The sequence below is a fragment of the Scylla paramamosain genome, chromosome 31 (assembly GCF_035594125.1).
Source record: "Scylla paramamosain isolate STU-SP2022 chromosome 31, ASM3559412v1, whole genome shotgun sequence".
Taxonomy (NCBI): domain Eukaryota; kingdom Metazoa; phylum Arthropoda; class Malacostraca; order Decapoda; family Portunidae; genus Scylla; species Scylla paramamosain.
In genome coordinates this window covers 16,421,500-16,432,602 of record NC_087181.1, presented here as the reverse complement: position 1 = coordinate 16,432,602, position 11,103 = coordinate 16,421,500, and the positions used below count along the sequence as shown (strand labels likewise).

The following is an 11,103-nucleotide window of genomic DNA, read 5'->3' as shown; positions in this document are numbered from 1 at the left end:
CTCATAATGTAGAAATTTACTTAATGTTACTAGAATCATAAAAGCACCCTTAAAAGCCTGTATGATCTAGACTACAGTCTTTTGACATTAGTGAAGGTGCAGCGCATAAAGTGTTTCAGAATATGGTCGTAAATATCACAATTCTATCCCCTTTCCTACGAGTCAGTCTCATTCTTTACTCAAAACAATATAAACAAACATCAATTAAACAGTAAAGAATAAACAAACAGCAATATGAATAGAATAGGAAATAAGAGCAAACGAAGATATAACAAGTAAGAATACAAATGAAAATAGAAATAAAAAGATCGACTAAACAGTAAACAAGAACAACACAAATACAATCAGTAATTACCCTTACCTCTAGAACTCCGCCTGAGAAGGATGGCAGACGTTAATGTTATACCACACTGTCCACACGAGCCATGCAGTGTGTGCTTGTGTGAATGCAGTATATTCGTATGTGCTTGTGTGAATACTGGCACTGATCACAGACTGGATGGTGCCCTCTGAAAGTCACTATTATATAGACAGAATGGAGTTGGGAGCGTATGAGGAAAATTATTCCAAGCACCGTCAGAAACGTTTTGCTCATTTCCCCTCTCCCTCCCCCCCTTCTCTCTCTCTCTCTCTCTCTCTCTCTCTCTCTCTCTCTGTGATACACGATTGTGGTGAAATTTTGCTGATGGAATTTTCCTACACTCTCTCTCTTACACACTTAAAGAAGTAAATAGCACTGAAATAAAAATTATTTGTTCTTTAGCTGAAAATTATTTGCCCTTTACATACATATACGTAACACTCTCTTCCTCCCTCCCTCCCCCACTCTCCCTTTCCCTCTGAGTAACCTAAGAGCTTGGCATGCTCACGTATCTTATCTTTTATTAGTTCTTGGATATTATATAACGGCGGAACAGAAAACATATTTATGATAAGGCGTGTTGTATCCTTGAATGGGCTTGGCGCGTGACGTGGCTGAAGGAAGGGAGTGTTTGTAATGACACATGCCTGCTTCATAAGGTCTTTCTTTATAAGGTGTTTCCAACCGAGGCTACGTGGGTTGTCCTGAGTGTTATATTACCACCATCTTACTATTGCTGCTGCGGCTACTACTATCGCTACTTTTATCTGTGCTACTGTTGTTAGTACTGTATGTTCTACTATTACTACTACTACAATACCATCACCACCACCAATACTACTAATAAAATACAGTACCCTTACCATCACCACCATTACCAGAGATGTTATTAATGCATTATGAAGGAAGGAAGGAAGGAAGGAATGAACAAACCCAAGCCTCATTACCATTTGAACAATTTATTTAACGCTACTTCATGAGTAACTTATTGCCATCAAAGACAATTCACATAAACAGATTTACACGTGGCTCTTAAACTAATGTTTGGATGTAGTAAACACCGTCATCACCATATCATCACTGTACCGTCATCACCATTATTATTATCACCACCGTTACTAATCTCTCTTAGTGTTATCAAAGTACATAGGCCGTTGTAGCGTAAAAATTTCTCTATCTCAAACCCTGTTACCCTCACACCCCATATTATTGAAAACTCTCTCTCTTTCTTTCTCTCTTTCTCTCTCTTTCTGACAAAACTTCACATTTGAAACTAAACCCGTAAATGACAAGTAAATAGGTAAAGAGTAAACGAATAAAACTGTTGCCAAAACGGCTAATTATAGTAATGAAAAGAAACCTCCTTCACAAAATGTTAAAGGCAAGAAGAAGAAAAAACACTACTTCAAATTAAGCTATACGTAAAAATAACAAACAATATTGACAAGCTCCCTTTTCCAGCAATCTACTAAAGAAAAACAAAGAAAGCAAATATTTTTTTTTATGTTAGTTGCGTTATTCACGTTCTAAGAAAGCAAAAAGGAAATTACGTTTGTCGCTGAACAAGCAACAAACGTAATTTCCTTCTTTCTTTCTTAGAGAGAGAGTGTGTGTGTGTGTGTGTGTGTGTGTGTGTGTGTGTGTGTGTGTGTGTACGTTGTCACATACTACGTTTGCGTGTTGTATACGTGTACGAGACTTAATACATTGGTTACAATACGTGCTAGCACATGCCTGTGTGTGATGACACAAGGCATCACTGATTTTCTTGAGTGTGTGTGTGTGTGTGTGTGTGTGTGTGTGTGTGTGTGTGTGTTGACTCGGTAAGACAGGAAAATACGTAATGCATCCTGTTTTACCCAAGACCTTGGTTTTACCGAGTTAACACACACACACACACACACACAGAGAGAGAGAGAGAGAGAGAGAGAGAGAGAGAGAGAGAGAGAGAGAGAGAGAGAGAGAGAGAGAGAGGAGGGGGACGGCGAACGTGTGGTGAGATGACGAGTGTGCTAATGAAATGCAGCTTGTGTTATAAAGAAAAGAACATATTAAGGAGTACGAGGAGAGATTTTGTGTGTGTGTGTGTGTGTGTGTGCGTGTGTGTGTGTGTGGCAACCCTTCCAGATACTGTCCTTAGGAATTCACTGTACACAACATATACAAGTGGGAAAAACAGAAAAGAAAAAAAAAGAAAAAGTCATTCATAACACACACACACACACACACACACACACACACACACACACACACACACACACACACACACACACACACACACACACACACACACACGTCCCCTGGTATTCGTTCCCCTTTCTTCCCCTGAAAAAAAAAAAATAAATAAATAAAAACAACAATAAATACCAGGAAAAAAAGAAAAAAAAAATCCCATGAATGACACTCCAGGCAGCAACGGAGGGCGACAGAAACCCTCCTCCTGCCGCCTGTCACTCACCTCCCCTTCCAGACAAGACGAGTTCTATATACACGACAGTTGCGCGCGCACCACCACGTGACGGCAGCTCCAGACAGCACACCTCAATGGAGATTTCAGTTTTATTATCCTGCTGCTCCGGGGGTGCTGACAGGGTGTTGATGTGTTGGGTGGAATACAGTGCTGTCTATGCTTCTTCACCACGTACGCACGCACGCTTCCTACCCACCTACAGTCAGACAAGTGCATGTATTTGTTAAAATATATGAAGCTTTGTTGGGGGAATGTATTAGTAGTAGTAGTAGTGAGGCTCTTAAAAAGACTCACGCGTCCTGTGTTCACCTTGTCTCACCTCACTACAAGTCAGTCATGAGCATGGGTTATCGAATGGCCTGTATTGTTCAAGCCAGCCACGCGGCTTGGCTCTCTACCAGTGAGTGTGACGCACGCACTCGCCGCCACTACGCCTACGAATACCTATACAAGACTGGTCGGCTCTGACAGTGACTGGGAATATCAAAATGGGTTGTACAAAAGAAGGATCAATCTGAACACTTAACAAACAATGATAGTGACTACAAACAAACAGTTAAACATTGTATCTTTTTGTTGCACCAGCTGAGGAGTGAAGCAGCAGCAGCAACAGGCCAGGTGTTCCCTCGCGCACCCCGCCGACACCAAGGTAAACAGTAAATATTGATGGAAAAACTCATTGGAAATCTCAGAGGCCAGTCCTACTCCCGCGTCCTGACCTGCGGGTGGTGAGTCTTGGCTACGCTGAGTCTCTCATCCTGACAGTGTTACTATGTATGTATAACAGCACCCAGATTGTCACTCGCTTGGCGGACACTACACTTTGAGTCCGAGGTGACGTGAGCTTGGCCCCCTCACTGCATCGCCTCCTGCTGCTCATCTGTCACCTCATCACCGCCGCCTCCTCAGTCACTCGTCACTCATGCTCTCAAACGATACTCTTAAAAATGCGGCTCAAACTTGTTATTTATCGTGGAGTTTAATTCTTAGTAATACTGCACTCCCTATCACTGCATCCTTTGCCTGTCGCCTGTCGCAGTGTTTGATATTTCCCAGAGCGAAGTGTGATGCCCAACACTGCTGTGAGATCCATGCATGTCAAATACGGGCGAGGCGCGGGGTTTGGTTTGTCACTGCTGGGAGACCGTCACCGTACCATTCACGGACGCGAGCACACACACACACACACACACACACACACACACACACACACACACACACACACACACACACGGTCTATTTCATCTATAATTCATCATGGCAGGAAATATATGCACCGCAACTCTTCTTGGTACATCTCCTCGTGTCGTGAAACTGCGCACTACACACACACACACACACACACACACACACACACACACACACACACACATGGTAGTCTATCGAGAGAAGCTGTGATGCCTTTCTTCCGTGGCACAGGGACACACACACTTAGTTCGTGCCTTCAGCTCTCACCTGACATCCCGGAAACAATCATCACTACTCATCACCAGCCGCGCCACGCCAACACAACCAGGAAACGCCGCCATTACCCACACCATGCTCTACACCGCGAGTGTGGCGTCAGTTTTCCTCATCCGAACTCAGTGTGTTTTGTGATGGACGCGTCTGAGAGGTCCTGGGTCCACCGTGACCTTGGCGCACCGAGACGGAAACACAGTGATGGGTTGAGAGATGGCTGGCGAGTCCTCTTCCCACGGGCGGAGCACTAAGAATTCTCCCCAGGAATTTGAGCAGTCGAGCGACACACTGAGGCCTCGGAACACCCAGGGAGGGCGTCCAATGCCAGTAATTCGTCATCGTAGAGATTGGAGTCTCGTAAGAACCAAAGTAATATCACTGGAATGTCATAGAAACACAACGAGTATCGTGACCATATCCGACAAGCAACAAATAGAGTGAGGGAACGGGAGAGAGTTCTAGTGTAACCTAAATAGCCAAAAGGAAGTGATGCAGTAATGTTCGTGAGCTGAACCGTGGACGCGGCTGGGGTGTTGCAGCTGTGGGAGGGGCGGGGCGGGGCGGGCTAAGCTAGGACAGTCTTCTAATACCGCTATACTCGAAGTTCTCCAACGTTGGATTCTTTAGTGGGGCTCTTGGAGGGCGTGGAGGTGTGTGGGGAGGTGAGAGTGAAGGACGTTTGCTTCAGGAGGGGCTGGGATTCCGAGCTGTGGGTGGGTACCTGAGGTGGCGGCGGGGCGCGCGGCACCGACAGCGTGAGGCTGGCGCTGCCTGGCTGCTTCTGGCCATCGCTGGTGGTCACTTTGGCCAAGCCGCCGCGGGGGAGCGTGTGCAGGTGGGAGACGCCGTGAGCCGTGCCGTAGTGCGGGGCCTGGCTGGGATAGTCGGCGAATTCAGGCGGGGGGAGATGGGCGGTCTGTGTCATGGGGGTGGAGGGTGGGGCCTTTGCACCTCCTGACCCCAACCGAGTGACCACTTCCGTCTTGACGGCCATGCTCGGTGTGGGAGGGGTGTGCATGTCCCCACTGATGCTGTTGGCTGGCGCTAGGAGGCCGCCGTTCTCTGCCACCTTCTTGGCCTCCATGCGAGACTTGTCCCGCTGGTAGTACACGCCGGCAAAGATGAGCACGTTCAGGATGAGCAGCGAACACCCGATGGCGATGGTGACGGACAGGGCGGTGGAGTAGGCGGCGAACCCATCACTGAGCGAGGCGTGCGTGCGCAGCCTCGTGCCATTGCTACCGTCAGGGCTGGCAGGCGTGGACTGTAGCACCGCCGACACGTTATACTGCCGTGTGGTTGTAGCCTCTGTCGTGGTCTCCGGCGGGAGGATCACCCTGGAAGAAGCAATGAGTGACCACAGGTAGGAAGGATGTTAGTGCAGCTGCATCACACAGCTGCCACCAAATGTTACCCTTATGATTATGACAGAAAGGAGAACAAACCACGAACTCTCAGCCAAGGTAAGAATAACAAACACTTCACTTGGGTTATAAAAGAAAGGAAAAAAAAAAAAAAGCGTGAAATGAAAGACAACGCAGCTCACCAAGTCCCACACGAGCAGCGAGAAATATCAAAGAGAATAACAAACATACAATTTTGGCGTCAGAAGGAGAACTGCTGCTGCTACCGAATACAAAATACTACCTGGTGACGGGCTCTGATCTGACAAAGCCCCTGTAGGAGTTCCAGTCGTTGTGATTCTCGAGGTGATGGTGGGTCTCGGGGGCGTCCTTCCCCGCATGGTGGAGCTGTGGAACCAGCCGAAGCCAGAAGCTGAGCTGGTGCGAGCGGTAGTGCGTCCTGATGCGTGGCTTGAGGTCTGAGGGTGGAGGAGGAGGATTAGAAGGAAGGCTGGTGTGTTTAGTTTGATTTGATTTGGTTTTGATGATGATGGAGGAGGATTAGAAGGAAGATTGGTGTATTAAGTTAGATGCGATTAGATTCTGGGAGTGGAGAAGGGTTAGAAGGAAGGTTAGTCTGTTAAGTTTGATTCGATTAGGTTTTGATGATGGAGGAGAAGGATTAGAAGGAATATTGGTGTGTTAAGTTTGATTTGATTAGGTTCATAAGAAAATAATGGAAGCTGCAAGAAACCATCAGGCCTTTATGAGACATACCTACCTATTTCCACCTATCATCCCCATCCATAAATTTACCTAATCTTCTTTTAAAGCTCCCTAATGACTCAGCACTAACAACCTGATTACTGAGTCCGTTCCATTCACATACCTTTCTATTTGAGAACCAATTAATTCCTATCTCTTTCTTGAACCTAAATTTTTCAAGATTATAAGAACATAAAAGTTCTGAGGAAGAAGGAGCGTGGAGGAGCGTGAAGGAGCGTGGAGGAGCGAGAGAATTGTTGTAGTCAATCATTTCTAGTGACAGGGTTCAGAACAGCCATGTGACAGAAGAACAATGTTTGCTCCTATTTCTAACATAGTTTTTATGAAGGATCAAACATAAAACAGTTACTGATGAGTTATTCCAAACACTGTATTATGATGTTATGACCAATGACCCGTTGAAGAGGCTCAGCAAGATACATTACTGACCTCTCATTTGGAAAGGTGCCACAGTCCAAATATTTCATAAGACTTACCCACTTCAACGCAAATACTTTATGAGACTTTCTGAGTTTAATGCAAATGCTTCATAAGAATTGTAGAAATCAATGCTTATACTTCAAAAGATTTAGAGTTTAGTGCAAATAATTCAGAAGACTTACCCAGTTCAATGTACCTCTGCCGCTGGCCACTGTACTCAGGCCACTCCAAAGTCCTTGCGCGGTTCTTTTCCGGGTTCCTGTCTGTGGTCGGCCCCTCGGGTTCGCTGGGGCTCCTGAGGGCGTGAAGGAAGGGGACATGAGTGGGTGGGAAATCATACTGTACAAGACATTCAGTTGTTGGATATGTCACGCCCTCTATGGTTTTCCTCCTGACTCCAATTTCCTCGTTCCTGCATTTCAACCTCTTAACTGCATCCTTCCTTCTCTTCACTCCAAGCTGCTTCTTTCCAACTCGAACCTCCCTTCTTTCTGCTCCAACTCTTTTCTTTTAACTCCAGTCTCTAATCTCCAATTGTCCTCAGACTCCAACTTCATTTCTCCTACTTGCAACCTCCCTTCTCTTTACTCATTTCCAACCACATTCTTTCTCACTCTAACCTCCGTTCTCTTGACTCTATTCTTCAACCTCCAACTGCCTTCCTCCTAACTCCAGCATCCCTTTACTTCGCTCCAGTCTCCAACCTCCAACTGTTTTCCTGCTAACTCCAAACTCCAGTGTCTTAAACTTTTTCTCCTCATTCCAACGACCTTCCTTGTAACTCATCTCCAAACTCCCATATTCCTAATCCTAACTTAATTTCTCCTAACTCCAGCCTTCTTTCTCTGTCCAGCCTCCTGTTTTCCCAATCTAACCTCCTTTCTCTCAACTCCAGCCTCCTAACTCCAATTTTTTTTCCTTTTAACTTTAAACTCCTTCTCTTAACGCTATTATTCGTGCTAACTCCAGCCTTTTATTTCCTAACACCCTTGCTTGCCCTAAAGAAGGTGAAATGAGCAGCACTGTCCCTACCCCGTTCTGGCAAAGGTCACCCAGTAGTTCAAGACGGTCTCTGACAACTTGACTTCCGCCTGAGTGTAGTTGGTCGGGAAGTGCGCCAAGGAGTCGACCAAGGGTGCCCCCCACACGTAGGGCAGCTCCTCCCCGTGCACACATCCGAGGCGCTGCTGCAGAGGTAAGGGAGGATGTGAGTTGCAAGTGATGATAATGAACTGAGGATGATGGTACTGTCACTAAACTTTATTGTACTAATGGACATTGCTACTCTCTCGCACAAATACTGGTAACTGTAGATTATATTAGGGAATTAAGATATTTACAAAACAATATTAATCTCCGTTTATTATTAACTCTTGCTAAACTATACTGCCCCACTGGATGTTGCTGCTACTCTCCCACAAATACTAGTAATTGTAGGTTGGTTTGGGTGAAAGAATAAAGACATTTCGAGAGTAAAACATACGTACACTGTTACCTCCTGCTAAATTCTACTATAATATTGGACATTGCCAATCTCTCCAAGTAAAATTTACACAAAAACCATTAAATCCATTACCTAATTAACTCACCTGTTCATACATAGAAACATCAAAACCATCACCCATTTCCTCACCTGTCCATCCATAGAAACCCTTACCCCTATTAACTTGTCCGTACATACACACACTACTTCATTAACCCACTTCCTCACCTGTTCAAAGTCCCCATTCTTGGTCTGGTAGTCGAACACGTACAGGAAGGTCTTGGACGAGGCGTGGGAGTGGAGGTTCCCCGTGTGCATGACCGGGGCCCCGTAGAGAGCGTCGGACAGCAGCGCCAGGGTCTCCTCCCGTGTGGTGATGGGATGACGCATGGGCCGCTCCCAGTCCGTGTATTCATTGATGACCGTTGCCATGATCTCTGTCAGGTGGTAGCTGAAGGAGGGGTGTGGGTGAGGGTACAAAGGAACGCAAAGGAAGGACAAATGGTAGTGTTGCATGTGAGGATAGAAAGGAATGCAAAGGAAGAACAAATGGTAGTGTTGCTGTAGGTGAGAACAGAAAGGAAACCAAAAAACAAGCATAATATAACTTAACCCAATCCGGTAAAAAACACTTGGGGTGTCTGAACGTTGCTGCACTAACCAAACCTAACCTAACCCCAAAGACAAGCTAGTTTGTCTGACCCTGCTACAGTCCAATCCTAGTCTTATTCATAAACTGTTAAAAAGAACTTGAGGTATCGTATCCCATCACAACTTTACCCAAAAAAACTAGGCAGTGTCCGATATTTATAATAAACTTTAGGCGTCATACTTCAGGTATCATAACTAATTAATTAGTGTTCAATCTTCACGCAACGCAAACCTAGTCTTACTTGTAGGTGTTCCGGATGAAGGTTCTCAAGATCTTGTTCTGCTTGTCCATCTCGAAGCCCGTCTTGACGTCGTCGTCGTTGAAGGTAAAGAAGGCGTCAGAGGGCGTCACCCCGAACACGAGGTCGTAGCTCCTCAGGCGGTTGATGTAGGAAGGGCGGTCCGTGTCGAAGTCAGTGTCGATAACCACGCCATCCACAGTCGGCCCGAACGCGTAGTAATATTCCGGCACCTGAAAAATTAGCGTGTTGCTATAGAATGCAGCACCGTCTCTCTCTTTTCCGTTTTTCTCTTCATCTCAGCAGCGTCGTATGTTGTTGTATGTATGAAGTAAGTCTCTTCAATATTCCAGCACCTGAAAATCAATGTGTTTCACCACAGAAAGCATCACGCCTCTTTTTTCTCTTCTTCTTCATCTCAGCAGCGTTATACGAGCCTGTTGTGGGAGTTGCTAAGTCAGTCAATTAATCAATCCATCTTTTTAATATTAATGAACAACTGTCACCACAGAGCGTGGAGCGCCCTGCCTTATGCCAGAGATGATATTTCTTATGCAAACCCGGTGTCGTGTTGGTGGCTGTTCCTCTGTGCAGTCGTGCAGAAAAGCCCTGCGCTTGTTAACGCTACATCACACAACATTTCGAGCAGTAAGATTTTCGATACAGTCAGCAAATCTCGCTGAGAAATATCACGAAGAGTATGAACCGCGTCATATCGAGATTTGATCCCTTGATTCCAGCACCATCCTGATCACAGATATCAAATACTAAGCTCAAGCAATATTTCCCATATTACTTCGTCCCTTGAGTCATGCAAGACCCACATAATTTCAGTAAGGAAATTTTTGTCTATGACTGTATGCAGCTGTCCGCTTTTTGTTTACAAACAAAAACCGGACTGCTGTGGACACTTTGCTTCATTCTTATTTTTGGGTAATCTTTTAACCAAGTCTTCAACCATGTTGTTGTGGACAGCAGCGGGCGGACATGTTGATCAACACGGTTTTGTTTGGAAACACTGAGCTCTGAGCATGCGTAATTGTTATTGTAGTAGTTGTTATTATCAGTAATATAATTTCTACTACACTACTACTGTTACTACTACTACTACTACTACTACTACTACTACTGCTACTACTACAACAACTACTACTACTACCACCACTGTACATATGCGCTTGTTTGTTTGTTTGTCGGACGCGGTGGCGCCAAACAACGGGAACACGAAACATAAGACAATGTGTTTGCGCGTCATCCTCTGCACCTTTGACACCTTTGTGCGGGGGACAGGTGACACGCCTAATTACCCCACACACCTGCACAAAGCTTTGCCTCGCGCCGGATGCAAATGACAATTTTGAGAGTGAAGCAAACAAGGCGAGAGAGAAAAAAAAAAGAAGCCAATAGAAATAATTACAGTTGAATAAAAAATAAAGAATCCATTCATATTATATGCACACCCATTAAAAATAAATAAATAAAATACAATAAATACAAAAGTTAACGTCGCTTTTTTCTTTCTTATGTATTCATTTTTTTTTTATCATTATATTTAGTGCTTTTTCCTTAACCTTAAGTCCCTTGATCTCCTGACAGTCTCGTAAAACCTCACAAGTGACAGATTCTCAGCAGACCAGCGGACTTGAGGATGAAGAAAACACACAAAGCGAAGTGGAATGGAGAAGCATGAAAAATAAACTGATTACACAACTTCTAATCTTTCATCCCTTTTCCTGGTAAACTCTGGAACTCCCTGCCTGCTTCTGCATTTCCTCCTGGTTTTGACTTGAACTGTTTCGCGAGGAGGGTTTCGAGACACTTATCCTTAAATTTTTGGATAACCCTTTTGGCTACACTCTTTGGGGACTGGCAGCTTCAGGGTCCTTTTT

The 11,103-nt window shown here is 45.0% G+C and overlaps 1 protein-coding gene across 1 annotated transcript in view; it reads right to left on the bottom strand.

Moving 5' to 3' along the window:
* Positions 1–1,300: 1,300 nt before the first annotated feature.
* Positions 1,301–11,103, bottom strand: part of LOC135088723 (neuroligin-2-like) — a 58,021-nt gene continuing 48,218 nt past the window's right edge. Inside the window, exons 4-9 of the mRNA XM_063983690.1 lie at positions 9,218–9,447; positions 8,553–8,775; positions 7,874–8,028; positions 7,024–7,136; positions 5,940–6,114; positions 1,301–5,629 (exon numbers count right to left, since the gene is read on the bottom strand). Of these exons, the coding sequence (XP_063839760.1) occupies positions 4,885–5,629; positions 5,940–6,114; positions 7,024–7,136; positions 7,874–8,028; positions 8,553–8,775; positions 9,218–9,447 (1,641 nt within the window). The 3' untranslated portion in view covers positions 1,301–4,884. The remainder of the gene's footprint in view (positions 5,630–5,939; positions 6,115–7,023; positions 7,137–7,873; positions 8,029–8,552; positions 8,776–9,217; positions 9,448–11,103) is intronic.